General features: G+C 36.2%; 1 protein-coding gene across 6 annotated transcripts in view; it reads right to left on the minus strand.

Moving 5' to 3' along the window:
• The window catches only part of PLA2G4A (phospholipase A2 group IVA), a 157836-nt gene that overhangs the window by 34321 nt on the left and 109701 nt on the right, over positions 1–13814 (minus strand). For all 6 annotated transcript variants that reach the window (XM_081491325.1, XM_081491321.1, XM_081491324.1 and 3 more), the window contains 4 exons: positions 10795–10932; positions 10614–10706; positions 6420–6491; positions 1558–1800 (listed from right to left, as the gene is read on the minus strand). In XM_081491325.1, the coding sequence (XP_081347451.1) occupies positions 1558–1800; positions 6420–6491; positions 10614–10706; positions 10795–10932 (546 nt within the window). The remainder of the gene's footprint in view (positions 1–1557; positions 1801–6419; positions 6492–10613; positions 10707–10794; positions 10933–13814) is intronic.

Genomic DNA, 13814 nt, shown 5'->3' on the forward strand with positions numbered 1-13814 from the left:
CAGGAGCATTATAAGAAAGATGATTATGTAGTGATTAGTCACCAAAGCAAATTTAACTTTTAATTTGGAACACCCATGCAAATGAAGAATCAAGGGAAGTATTTTTAGTTTGGCTAACTGACAATCCTGAAAGTGAGTGGGTTCTTAATGAGATTCTTAAGGGGCCTTAAGAAAGTTACCTAATGTTTTCAGAGAACTGGAGGGACAAATTCAAAAGCCTGTTAATATATGGTATTTTTTTTTTTTTTCTCTTTCTGACTTTACTTCACTCTGTGTAATAGGAACTCTATGGGGTCCAGAAAGATAGTACTGATGAACCTATTGGCAGGGCAGCAATGGAGACACAGAGAGAACAGACTTGTGGACACCACAGGAGAAGGAGAGAGAGGGACGAATGCAAAGAGTTAACATTGAAACATATACATTACCATATGTAAAATAGATAACCAGTGGGAATATGATGTATGAAGCCGGGAACTCAAATCTGGTGCTCTGTGACAAGCTAGAGGGGTGAGATGTGGTGGGGGGTGGGAGGGAGGGCCAAGAAGGAGGGGACATATGTATACCTATGGCTGATTCATGTTGACAGTTTGGCAGGAACTAACACAATATTGTAAAGCAATTGTCTTCCAATTAAAAATAAATTAAAAAAAAATTCAATAGCTAGAGGGACGCTGCAAATAGGTAAACTCAGCTGACTCTCACCCCTAGGGGGCAGGCCTTACTGCTGGGCACTCCTAGGGGTGGGGGGCGGGGAGGACTTCATACAGAAGATTCCCTCCCAGCTCTGGGTCTGCTGAGACTTACTTCCTTTGCCAAGGAGAAACACCCACTTGAGATTTGAAGGAGGAAATGAGACAGAGACTGTGTTTGTGCTATTTCTACTGCCAAGCACTGTTGTGGGGGCGTTTGTGGGGGTGATTCTGAAGTTTTTTTGGAATCATTCCTAGATGCTTAGCCTGGAGCTTGCTCCTCCACGCTTCAGAACAGTTTTGTAAGCACCCAATTCCCTTCTTTAAACCCCTTTCGCTTAAACAAGAGAGAGCGTTTCCTGTTTCCAGTGAGTGAACCTTGACCAACACAGAGAAGCAAAGGCCCTCTCAATATTTCAACGAAAATTGTTTATGCTGACACGACGATGCTGTTTCCTGTCCAGTGTATTTTTTCTTCCAAAAAACCAATAATTCATGGTCCTTCCCCCATTAAAAAGAAAAGAAAGTGAAGTCGCTCCATCGTGCCCGACTCTTTGCAACCCCATGGATTGTAGCCTGCCAGGCTCCTTCATCCATGGGATTCTCCAGGCAAGAATACTGGAGTGGGTTGCCATTTCCTTCTCCAGTGGATCATCTGGATCCAGGGATCGAACCCAGGTCTCCCACATTGCAGGCAAACTCTTTACCATCTGAGCCACCAGAGAATTTCCTCCGCCCATTAAACGCATGTTTTAAAATTGGATTATAAATGAGTTACTAGTAACAATAATTACAATGCTCCTCCCCAGGGAAGGAAGAACAATCTCTTGAATTAGCTTCCATGGGTTACACTTTGTGTACCTACCTGCGACAGCAGCATCCAATTCGTCTTCATCCAGGGACTCTTGCATGGTAAAGTCTCTCAAAGGAGACATCGGATAGGATGTATTGAGATTCAAGCCCAGCATGAAGTTGTGCACCTTCCCAGCACGTCCTTCTCTGGTATTGAACAAAGCTGAGTCACTCACCAAGGCCATGAGCATACGTTGGACCCAACTTGCTTGATTATCATTTTGATATTCCCTTTCTGCTTCTTCATTTTCAGTGCCTAAAGAAAAAGATCATTATACATTGTCCAAAATCCGTGAAAATGAAAAAAAAATCTTTGGTCTATGGAGCGTCAACATTAGAGGAATGCAGGCTCTCAGTTCTCTGACCAGGGATCGAACCCGTGTCCCTGCAGTGGAAGCACAGAGTCTTAACCACTGAACTGCCAAGGAAGTCCCTCCAGTTTTTGATTCAACAAATGTTTATTCATGTAAATTAATACAGTCAATATTTCAGTTAATCATTTTTGTTCTTAAATTGTTCTTACTTTACCCTATACCGACTTCCCTGGTGGCTCAGAGAGTAAAAGCATCTGCCTACAATGAGGGAGACCCAGGTTTGACCCCTGGGTCAGGAAGATCCTCTGGAGAAGGAAATGGCAACCCACTCCAGAACTCTTGCCTGGAAAATCCCATGGATGGAGAAGCCTGGTAGGCTACAATTCATGAGATCACAAAGAGTCAGACATGACTCAGCGACTTCACTTTTCTTTCTTTCTACCCTTTACCTATTGTCAGTCTAAAGGCTATATTCTTAACAGTGTTACTTGGCTTATTCTTTGATTTCCAGAGAAACTCCTATTTCTCCATTTTTTTCCCTTTCCCCAATTTTTTTCTTTTCTTTTCTTGGCTATGGCTATGCCTAAGAGGGAATATCCATAGTAGCTAATGCCCTTCCTTTCCCAAATTTCCCGCCCTGTCGTGTTTAATAAACATTCAGAACTCATGCAAACTGAGGGCAGACAATTGAAGGTTTCAACATATATTTGCTTCTCAATAAACATTCTTGCTTATATGAAATGTCACTGCATTCTTGCTTATAAAGTTTGGGGTTTAAAAGTCTGTAATTTAAATTTATGTTTTAAAATGGCCTAAAATTCGACAATCTTCCAAAAGCAGCAGTTTTCAATGACTTTTTCCTTAAAATCTATGCACTCATCACTACTACTGAGAAGCCATACTGTGTCATTATTTAGAGCACTGGCTCCAGAATCAGACTGCCCAGATTCCAATCCTCTCTCCACTGTTTACTAGTTAATTGGCCCTTTTCAGTATTCATTTCCTCATCGGTAAACCTCATTGGGTTGTTATGAGGATAAACTAAGTTAATGCATTCATGCAAATTTCTTAGAAAAGTGCCTGACCTACATTAAATTCTCAGTAAACACTAGTTGGTAGTAGAAGTAGTTGTAGTAGCAGCAGCATTGTAATCATCACCATCAATATTCTTCATTCATAACTCAAACCTAAGAACATTGTATGGTAGAGGATAATCCCCTACCTGAACACTTCTGTTCAGATGTCTGGGAACTTTGAATATAAATATACATGCATATATAAATCTATGTGTGTGTGTGTGTGTGTGTATTGAGAGAGGAAAAGAGAATCTATATTCAAACTTTATAATTTTCAATAAATGCTAACTAAACATACATAAAACCATAATATCTTCAAAAGATTAGCTCAGCTGAGCTCAGTAAGTGAAGGGCTCTTTCTCTCCATAACCAATCCAGATGACTGCATAGTCATGAAGAAACAAATATACACTCTTTTCTACTTTTCTACTCCCACTCTTTTCTAATGCCAAATATGACAAAGAAAATCTTTCACTAGAACAAATCAAGCTTCAAAATAAATGATTTATACCTTCAGTTACACAGGATATGAATAAGATACTCAATTATTTTCCAAAGATTTGGTGCTTCCTCTTCTTTTCCTTTTTCATCATCACTATTGTTGTTATTAAATTTATCTCACTCCTATACCAGCAATGGATCTACCTTCCATATGACATATTTGGAAATGGCAACAAGATAACATAAATGATATATCTTGCTTATTAGCTTCAATACTAATAGTAAATTTCTATTTATTAGCTTTTCACAATTTAAAGCCCTTTGTATGCATTTGCTAATTTTATGATTACAGCAATTCTGTAAGAGGAGGCAAAATGATGCCAATATAGATTTGAAAGAACTGAAGTTGAAAACGTCTAAAAATCATGTTCAAAATCACTTGACTAAATACAAAGAAGCCTCAAGAGAAGAAGATAAGCCACAGACAGGGAGAAAATATTTGCAAAAGACTCATCTGATAATGGAGTGTTACCCAAAATGTACAAAGAACTTTTTGAAACTCCACAATAAGAAAGTAAACATCCTGATTTAAAAATGGGCAAAAGATCTTAACATAAACCTTGCCAAAAAAGACATATAGGGGACTTCCCTTGCAGTCCAATGGTCAGGACTTCACCTTCCAATGCAGAAGGTGCAGGCTCAATCCCTGGTTGGGTAACTAAGATACCACATACCTCTAGGCCAAAAAACCAAACAGGAAACAAAGCAATATCGTAACAAATTCAATAAAGATTTTTAAAACAGTCCACATTAAAAAAAATCTTTAAAAAAAAAGACATATAGATGACAAGTACATTTTTGAAAAGATATTTCATCACATGTCATCAGGGAGATGCAAATAAAACCGAGATGACACTACACACCTATTAGAAATGTCAAAATCCAAAACAGACAACACCAAAGGCTGGTTATAATGTGAAACAACAGGACACTCAAACACTGATGGTGGAAAAGCAAAGTGGTACAACCTCTTTGGAAGTTTCTTACAAAACTTAATTATACTTGTATCACATGATACTGCAATCATTTTCCTTCATTTTTACCCAAAGGAGTTGAAAACTTATATGCACATAATAATCTGAACATAGATATTTATAACAGTGCCATTCATAACTGCCCAAATTTGAAAGCCACCAAGATGTTCTTCAGTAGGTGAATGGATAAACTGTGTAAAACCCAGACAATGAAATACTATTCAATGCTAAAGAGAAATGAAGCCATGAAAAGACATGGAGGAAACTTAAATGCATATTACTAAGCAAAAGAAGCCAATCTGAAAAATTTATCCACTGTATGATTCTAACTAGATGACATTCCAAACAGGCAAAATGATGGAGATTGTAAAAAGACGGGGTTGCCAGGGGGGTGGGGGGTAGGAGGCAGAGGGATATTTAGAGCACAGAGAATTTTAAGGGTAGTGAAACTACTCTTATGACACAATAATGTTAGATATGTGTCATTATACATTTGTGAAAACCTGTAGAATACACAATAACAAGAGTGAACCCAAAAGCTTAGACTTTGAGTGCTAATGATGTGTCAGTATAGGTTCATTGACTGTAATAAATGTACCTCTCTAGTACAGGATGTTGAATGTGGTGGAGGCAATGTGTGTGGATATAGGGAATATATCGGAATTCTCTGTACTTTTTGTTCAATTTTGCTGTGAGTCTAAAACTACTCTAATAAATAAAGGTTAATAAAAAGAAAAAAGAATATTAAGAGCTAATAATAAATCTTCAAAAACACCCTGAATATCACTCTCCAATGTTGGCTGGTATTGAAACCAAAGCAGCCATATTCAGAGGGTCCTTGAGCTTCTCAGCCTTAAGATAATCTGCCAGTACTGGCAGAGGTGATCAAATGCACTGATTATTTTGGCAATTTACTTAATAAACAGTAAACCATTATTAATCTACTTGATGGTTCCAAAATCAATACAAAATTAATTCTATGAGTGGTAGGCACATGCTGTCCATCATTTTTATTCTACCCACCTTCATTAAAAGGGAATTCAAAATAGAAGAAAAAAGACCTGAACAACTAAAAAATAACAGCCTGGCTAAGAAAAGACAATTTTAATTTTAGTGTTGATTCAGCAAAGATAAAACAGCCTCTTCTAACAGCCTTACCTTAGCTGATGGAATTCATTAAGTTTTGGACAAGAAAGCATTTAATATCTTTTAAAATCTAGATGATTTTATTCAAATTATAACAGGACATGTTCAACCAGTTGTTATAAAATCTTCTCCTTGTTTTTTATTTGTTTTGTTTTGGTTTTTGAGCTATTGGGAACATTTGCCCAAATGGCTCTGTCCAAATGTAAAATCATTCCATTTTACCACATAACAATTGCAACAAGTATGCCAGATCCTTTCCAGAGCTCTTCCCTGACTCCACACTGACTATCATGATCCACACAAGGTAAAAACTGCCTTGCCAAGGTGTAAAAGAACTCATTTATACAACAAAGCCATACATGAAACAAAAAGTTCTCAATAACTCGACTCCATCACTGATCCCCTTTCAGAGAGAGAGAATGTTGCCAATGGAAAAAAGCTCAGGAATGGAGTGAGAACTTAATTTTTCAAATGTTACTTAAAAATAAGATTTTAAAGGATGAAAGTTTAGTTATTGAAGCCACATAAAAATGTTCCCACATCACCATTCCTATGCTTAGAAATCTATTGCTCTAATCAGATTTAACACAGAATTTGGTATTTCTGTTACACCATCTCAGTTTGTTCTCTGATCAACTGATAACATTTTTGAGGTATATAAAATAAATAAAATAAGGCATTCTTCTATGTTGCATCTTTTATTGGATATATGACATTGATTGTCTCTCTGAAATGAAAGCTACAACTCTATCACTCAGTGCCTTAAGCAGAGACTACTGTTAGTATCTTGAGTGGGAAAATCAGACAAAACATTCATAATCTTTCCTAATGCAGATCTGTCAGAGAAGTTTCCAGCTCTCTTACCTTTGGGTTCTTGTGATTCGTCATCACTGTCTGAGCTATCATTACTCACAATATGCTTTGCTGTAATATTTTCTGCAGAAAGAAAATAAAACAATAAAAGAATCTCAGGTGTCAAGACTCACAGTGAAATTTACTGTAAGGAAGTACTCTCAGCAAAACGCAGTGAGCTCTACTACATTTATCAGTGTAAATCTAGATCAATTTAGTAAATTTAAATGTATTAGATTTACTAGTATTTTTCAAATTTCCCATTGGAAAACAAAATTTCCCAGAGCATGAAAACTTAGTTTAGAATCTATTCATATGTGATTTAAAGGGGAGAATTTTTATTTGTTTATATTAATTCTGATGGGAAGAATAGCTTGATTATAGAATTCTTATTACCCAAAAGATACATTTTTCTTTAATTAAATATGTTGAAATGACGTTTATGAAAGTCGATATAGGGTAAAGCCAAAATCTACAATGGGGCTACAACAGTTTTATTAAGATGAATGAAGTTACTAATATGAGGGGACTTTTTTTTAATAATAATGAATATCATCTATTGAAATGTGTGGTTTGGTTTTGATTTGTGCTTCCTCAGAATATATTAAGAGAACAGTTACAAAAACTAAAATAGAAACCATAAAGCCTTAAAGATAAGAGTAAATTTAGCATTATACTTAGCTCTCTTTTTTCAAGTAAGAAAGTACCTAAATTATGGAATACACAGACCATTTTATAATCATCATTTATAGAAAAATCAAACTTTGGGGAGACATTTACATGCAATCTTTTTCTGTAGAGTGACTTTTTTTTTTTCTTTCTATTAGTCAATAGAATTTATTTTTTTGACTGACTTCAAATTTATAATTTTCAGTGATAGAACCATTTGGGCTTTTAAACTCAGAAAAATAAAGGTATAACATTTGGTTTGTCCATATTACACTCCAATTGACCTTAAAATCTTTCTTTGAAAGAGAGAAAAATGAAACTACAGCCACCTCCGAACACCCCTTTAAGAGGCAGACTTTAGCTGGCCAGTGGATGAAAGCGTCACCGGGAGTCCTGAGATTCCCCTCAGTCACTCACCTCTCTGGTCTCATTCCTGGAAACCCTTCCCTAATCTGAGGTAACATGCATCCTGCTGGCCAGGGGTTCTCAGGACACAATATTCCCCTTAATTCTGACACACAGTGAAAGTGAAAAAGCTGCCAACCACTGGTCTCAAAGGGGACATCTAACAACAAAGAATATTCTCAAGAATATTGAGTATAAACATTCTCCTTTTCCTCGGCCTTCAGCTATTGTCTCACCCACCCTCAGATGTGTTGTTTCAGTCCTATTCTCTTCCTGTCTTAAGAGAAAAAAGCAACAAACCGTGGGTTTATCTGGATTATTCAAGAGAGAAGAGCACAGAGAAGCAAGCCTCACAAAAGGCAATAATTCTGTTCTTTTTCTCTCCTTTTTTTTGCCTGAAATCTTCACATAACTTAGAGAAGAGTTTATCATACCCACAAAATTAAAGGTGAGAACAGGATATTCATCTGGGATACAATGTTCATTAAAATAAAACAAGTCAGAGCATTTCAGCATTAAACACTTTGCCTTGCAGTTACCCTTAGGAGCATGTGGCTCTGTGGTTAAGGTCAGACAACACTCCAAAGTTCCACCAACCTGGGCTGCTTGTTCCCTGGGTGAGGCTCAGAAGACAGGAGCAAGTAAAGGACAAAGTGCCTCTTTGGTTGTTTTTATTTTTATTCTAAAGTTTTTGACTCTAGGGAAATCATAAGATCACTTTCACATTATTTATTAAGAATTACACCCAAAATATTAAGGACTATACAACGTTGCTGCACTTAATATATATATCACATATCAAAAATCAACTCTTGCAGGAAGAGTGACTTCACACTTCTTAAAAGTCAAATTGAGGTACATCAATTAAAGTTATAACTGTATTTTTGTTTTGCATATAGAGCTTAATTAAATCAACCATCATTGTCTGCAATAACTAAGGACTGCTTATTAGAAAAAAATCCTACAGTAAGTTGTTAACATGCAAGTATTTTTCAAAGAGATTGTTGAAAGTGTCATTTATGTTGTTCCGTTAACTCTGAAATAGATGTGGGATACTTCAGAGGCACAGAAGAGGAGGTAGGGAGGTACTTTGTTGATAATCTCCAGGATCCTTCTCCCTAGACCCTGCTGGGCTGGCCCCAAATTCAAATTCAGCATTCCCCTGATCCTTCCTACTTCCAGTCAAAATAGTCATAACAAAAATTCAGTGTTGACTGTGATACAGACGGCATAGCACTTGAGAGATCCTGAATGTATGTTTTGTGTAAATCAAATTTATTCATTAAAGATAACGTGTTTCTATGGCATTAATATTATAACAAATGAAAGCTACTGGTCCTCAATTGAGTTTTTATACTTTTTCAAGTTGTATAAAAATTACTTTTAATTTATTATGGGCTCATGAGTTAGATTTGAAGAAAATTATTAGCAGTAATTTATTAGCTGTGATTTGAAATATTTTTTTCATGTTTTTGGTATGAATTAGCTATAAGAAGCTAACAGAATTCTAATGAGGTAGAATTTAAGTAATAGTTTATTTACTATCAAGCTTGAATTTAAGTATCATACTGTGTTCAATTGTTGATGAATCTAATCTTCCAAAAGCTGCCCTTATTCATAAACGGAGAACAGATCTCCCTCGACTTAACGATGGAGTTACATCCCAATAAGCCTATCGTAAGCTGAAAATTTTGTCAGATGCATCTGGCAAGCATTTAATACATCTAATCTACTGAACGATGGTTGGATGGCATCACCGACTCGATGAACATGGGTTTGGGTAGACTCCCGGAGTTGGTGATGGACAGAGAGGCCTGGCGTGCTGCAATTCATGGGGTCGCAGAGAGTCGGACACGACTGAGCGACTGAACTGAACTGAACTGAATCTACTGAACACCACGGCTTAGTCTAGCCTACCTTAAACACACTCAGAAACTTATATTTAGCCTACAGTTGGGCAAAATCATCTACCAAAAAGTCCACTTTATAGTAAAATGTTGAAGAGCTCACATAATTTATAGAATGCTTTACTAAAAGTGAAAAACAGAATGCTTGATAAGGTGCAGAATGGTTTTAAGTATATGGGTTGTTTACCATTGTGATTGTGTGGCTGACATGACTGGGGGTGGCAGCTTGCTATTGGGAGGGAGTATCGACTGCTTATCACTAGCCCGAAAAAGATCAAAACTCAAAATTTTAAGTATGGTTTCTACTGAGTAATATCACTTTTACACTATCATAAAGTCAAAAAATTGTCAGTCGAACCATAGTAAGTCAGGGACCACTTGTATTCTCTAATACGAATAGTATATTTTGATACATAATAACTAAAAGGAATAAAGATGCTCTAGTAAAATTGATTCCACTGTAGATATATACACTGGAATACTACTCAGCAATAAAAAGGAATGCATTTGAGTCAGTTCTAACGAGGTAGACAAACCTAAAGCCTATTATACAGAGTGAAGTAAATCAGAAAGAGAAATATAAATATCATATACATAGATCATATAAATATATGGAATCTAGAAAGATGTTACTGATGAATTTCTTTTCAGGGCAGCAATGGAGAAACAGACATAGAAAACAGACCTAAGGACACCAGGGGAAGAGGAGGAGAGAGAGGGTGAGATGTATGGAGAGAGTAACATGGAAACTTACATTACCATATGTAAAATAGATAGCCAATGGGAATTTGCCATATGACTCAGGGAACTCAAACAGGGGCTCTGTGACAATCTAGCAGGGTGGGATGGGACGGGAGATGGAAGAGAGGTTCAGGAGGGAGGGGACATGGCTGTACCTATGGCTGATTCTTGTTGATGTATGACAGAAAACCAAAAAATTCTGTAAAGCAAATATCCTTCGATTAAAAAGATAAAGTGGCAAAAAAAAAAAAAAAAAAGATTCTCAGGAATCAGTAGTTTCTATGAACTCCACAACCTCAATATCAAAACAATAGTTAAGAGGTAAAAGTATATATTGCTAGCAAATAATTATGTTGATTCAACTAAAATAGTGATAACATTAGAAGAATTACAATTTTATGAAGATTTAACTTTATATGTATATGTTAGTGAAGTTTATCAATATGGCATAATTATTATCAATGCAAGCATGTTTTTACAATACCTAGTTCTTCTTCCATTGTGGAGCCTTTACTTTGTGATCCAGAAACTCCCAAGACTCTGTTGAACAATATAGAAAAGGCACTACCCCAGACACCTAAAGGAGAGCAAAAACAGAGTATGACTTAGAATGTACCAAGATTTAAAACAGTCAAACAAACTTATGGTAGATTTGGATCACTTACCCATTAAGAAATGCAAGGGGTTTTCTTCGTATTTCTTTACAACTGTTCCCATAAAAAATTTGCTTCCAAATAAGTCAGGTGCCATAAAAGTACCATATTTAGCCATACCAATCTCAAACGGACTAAATTCAACCCAATCTGAAATGATTTTTAAAAATGCAATCCATTAGTAGAAAAATACTAGAGATATACACATAGATTACTCCAACACTGGCATAATTATTCTCATTCATTTAAAATATTTTAAAAAATTAACAAATATCTATCATGTATATGAAAGTGAAAGTGTTAGTCACTCAGTCGTGTCTGACTCTATGTAACCCCATGGACTGTAGCCTGCCAGGTTCCTCTGTCCATGAAATTCTCCAGGCAGGAATACTGGAGTGGGTAGCCATTCCCTTCTCCAGGGGATTTTCCCCACCCAGGGATAGAGCCTGGGTCTCCTACATTGCAGGCAGATTCTTTACCATCTGAGTCATCACGGGAGGAGAAGGGGGTGACAGAGGATGAGATGGTTGGATGGCATCATTGACACAATGGACATGAGTCCGAGCAAACTCCAGGAAATAGTGAAGGATGGGGAAATCTGGCATGCTGCAATCCACAGGGCCGCAAAGAGTCAGACACGTCTTAGTGACTGAACAACAACGAACAACCATGTGTATGACATTATATAGAAATTGGGGAGGAAGCTCATAGATGAGTAAGATAAGAACACAAAAGGATTCCTTACTTTGCACAAATTGAATAATTTGTGCAAAGTAATTTGTGCAAATATGGCATTTAAAAACTCAGACATCTTTTATAAAGTCCATCTTAATTAGACACAGTTTTAAAACTGCTGACTCCGATGTTTAAAATCCATGAAGGAGACAAAAGAAATTAAACTCTTTCTGATAAGGGAAGCAGGCTATAAAAATGGAAGAAAGTGGTGTCTAACATTTGCCTTTTCTTCATCTTTCCTTAATTTTGCTTATTAACCATTATTCTAACTCACAAGAGTATATGCAAAGCTTTTATATTGTATATATTCAGAAATGCATAGGAATAGAGCCAACAGAATTTATTTTCTCAGAGCAGAGGCTCTCCAGCCAGAAACTTGGGCTCAAATTCTGTTGTGTTGTTTATTAACTATGCAGCTTTGGGTAGATTACGTGTGTTCTCTGTGTCTTAGTTTCTTAATCTGTAAAATGCAAATAAAATCAGTAGATAATCTGCAAGATTTTGGGGAAGAACCAAAGAGTTAAGAAACTTAAAGAACTTAGAAGAGGATATAGTACATTTTAATCACTCACTAAATAGTAGCCACGATTATAGCTCATGTATTCCTGTGGTTATAAGTATGTCTAAAAATTATCTGAATCTTAATCTCTCCAAACAGAATTCCTAGCTGTGACCTGTAAGCATATTTTTTAACTTCAAAATCTAAAATATTCTGAATTTTAAAACATCTGTCCTCAAAGTTTTGGGAAAAAAATCATGGATATGTATGTTTTTATTATTTACTCAATAATATAAAACGTTCTACTTTTGTGAAACAAGTTATAAACCACCAATTGTGATGAGAACACAATGCAATTCATTTCACATCAAAGCCAAATGGCATATATACCCTTCATGACAAAGTGGTATGTTTTGTAACGATTTACATGGAGTTAGTGAGACATGACTAGCAATGAATCAGAGACCAATAGGAAACATTCTATACCACCACAAGTAATATCTTATCTGTGAGTTTCACACCCTTATCCACAGCGCTAAAACAAAGATTTCCTGGTTCCTACTTCTTCAGCAATCTCTTGTTGATTAATGCTGTGGTTTTGTGCACACAGTAGAGAGAGACATTTCTGAGAGGCAGGTTTGCTCTCTGACCCTTGCCGAAGCCACCATGGTATTCTGACTACTGTTTCTCTGCTGCTGAACTGGGACATTTCAAACTTGAACTTCTCCCATGAACCTCCATCTATTCATCTCCAGCTCCCTGCTGTGCATTTACACTTCAGTATGCTGTCATCACATCCCACTACACTTGCCTGGCAAGGAATTCATCACCTTTCTTCCTGGTCTAGCTCACCTGTTTCTATAAACCATGCTATCACAGCCCAGAAAAAAAAATCTTAACTGAAATCATTCTTATACCCACTCACATCAACTTCACCCATCCATCACCACATTTCACTGGTAATATTTAAGCTTTTCACATCCATCTTCTCCTCTCTTTCCTTATCAGTATCTCCCTAGTTCTAAGCCCTTATTTACAAAAACATAGTAATACCACGGCTTTGAGGTTCTTTCCGTGCCAATCTACCCATATGAACTATCAAAATACTTTTTTTCAAAAACACAGATTAAATAACTTCTTACCAAAAAATCATTAAATGTTTCCCCTTATCATAATTGAATAAAAACATTTCTATCTGGAAGTCAAATCTTTCTATAGCTTGACACTAATGGTTTTTCCAAATATACGTCTACTCTTCACCAGTTCATACATTAATCAAATCTAGTGTCTTTTCACTGCTCCCTGAAACACACCTTTGGCTTCCCTTCTGAGCATTTTCTTATACTGTTTTACACAAAGATGATGTTTCACCTCCAATTGGTAGATCTTTCCAAGTTCAACTTGAACCCGAGTTCTACCACCTTTGTGAAGTCTTTCTTACAACTACACTAAATCTCTAGTATCTTACACTTTATGTCAGGTCTATATACTCTAACAGACAACAGAGTTCTATGTGTATTTTTCTTGCTAATTGGAATGGAATCTTCTTGAGGAAGATTCAAGGGACTTAACATGATGTGAAGTTGTAAATTGTGCTCAGTAATTGCAATTCCCTGACAACACAAATTAAAGCTTGAAATCCTATTAGAAATGTAGTGAAGTAGAGGAGTCAAAAATATGTAACCATTTAAACAACTAACGTTTATTTGTTTAAAGTCTTCAAAAGGTGAAAATGTTTAAAACTTTTCTAAGAGGGAAGAAAAACATTCTCTAGTATTATTGAAATAAAGTTGATAAA

Source organism: Giraffa tippelskirchi, chromosome 5, assembly GCF_054371585.1.
Source record: "Giraffa tippelskirchi isolate mGirTip1 chromosome 5, T2T-mGirTip1v1.2.pri, whole genome shotgun sequence".
NCBI lineage: Eukaryota > Metazoa > Chordata > Mammalia > Artiodactyla > Giraffidae > Giraffa > Giraffa tippelskirchi.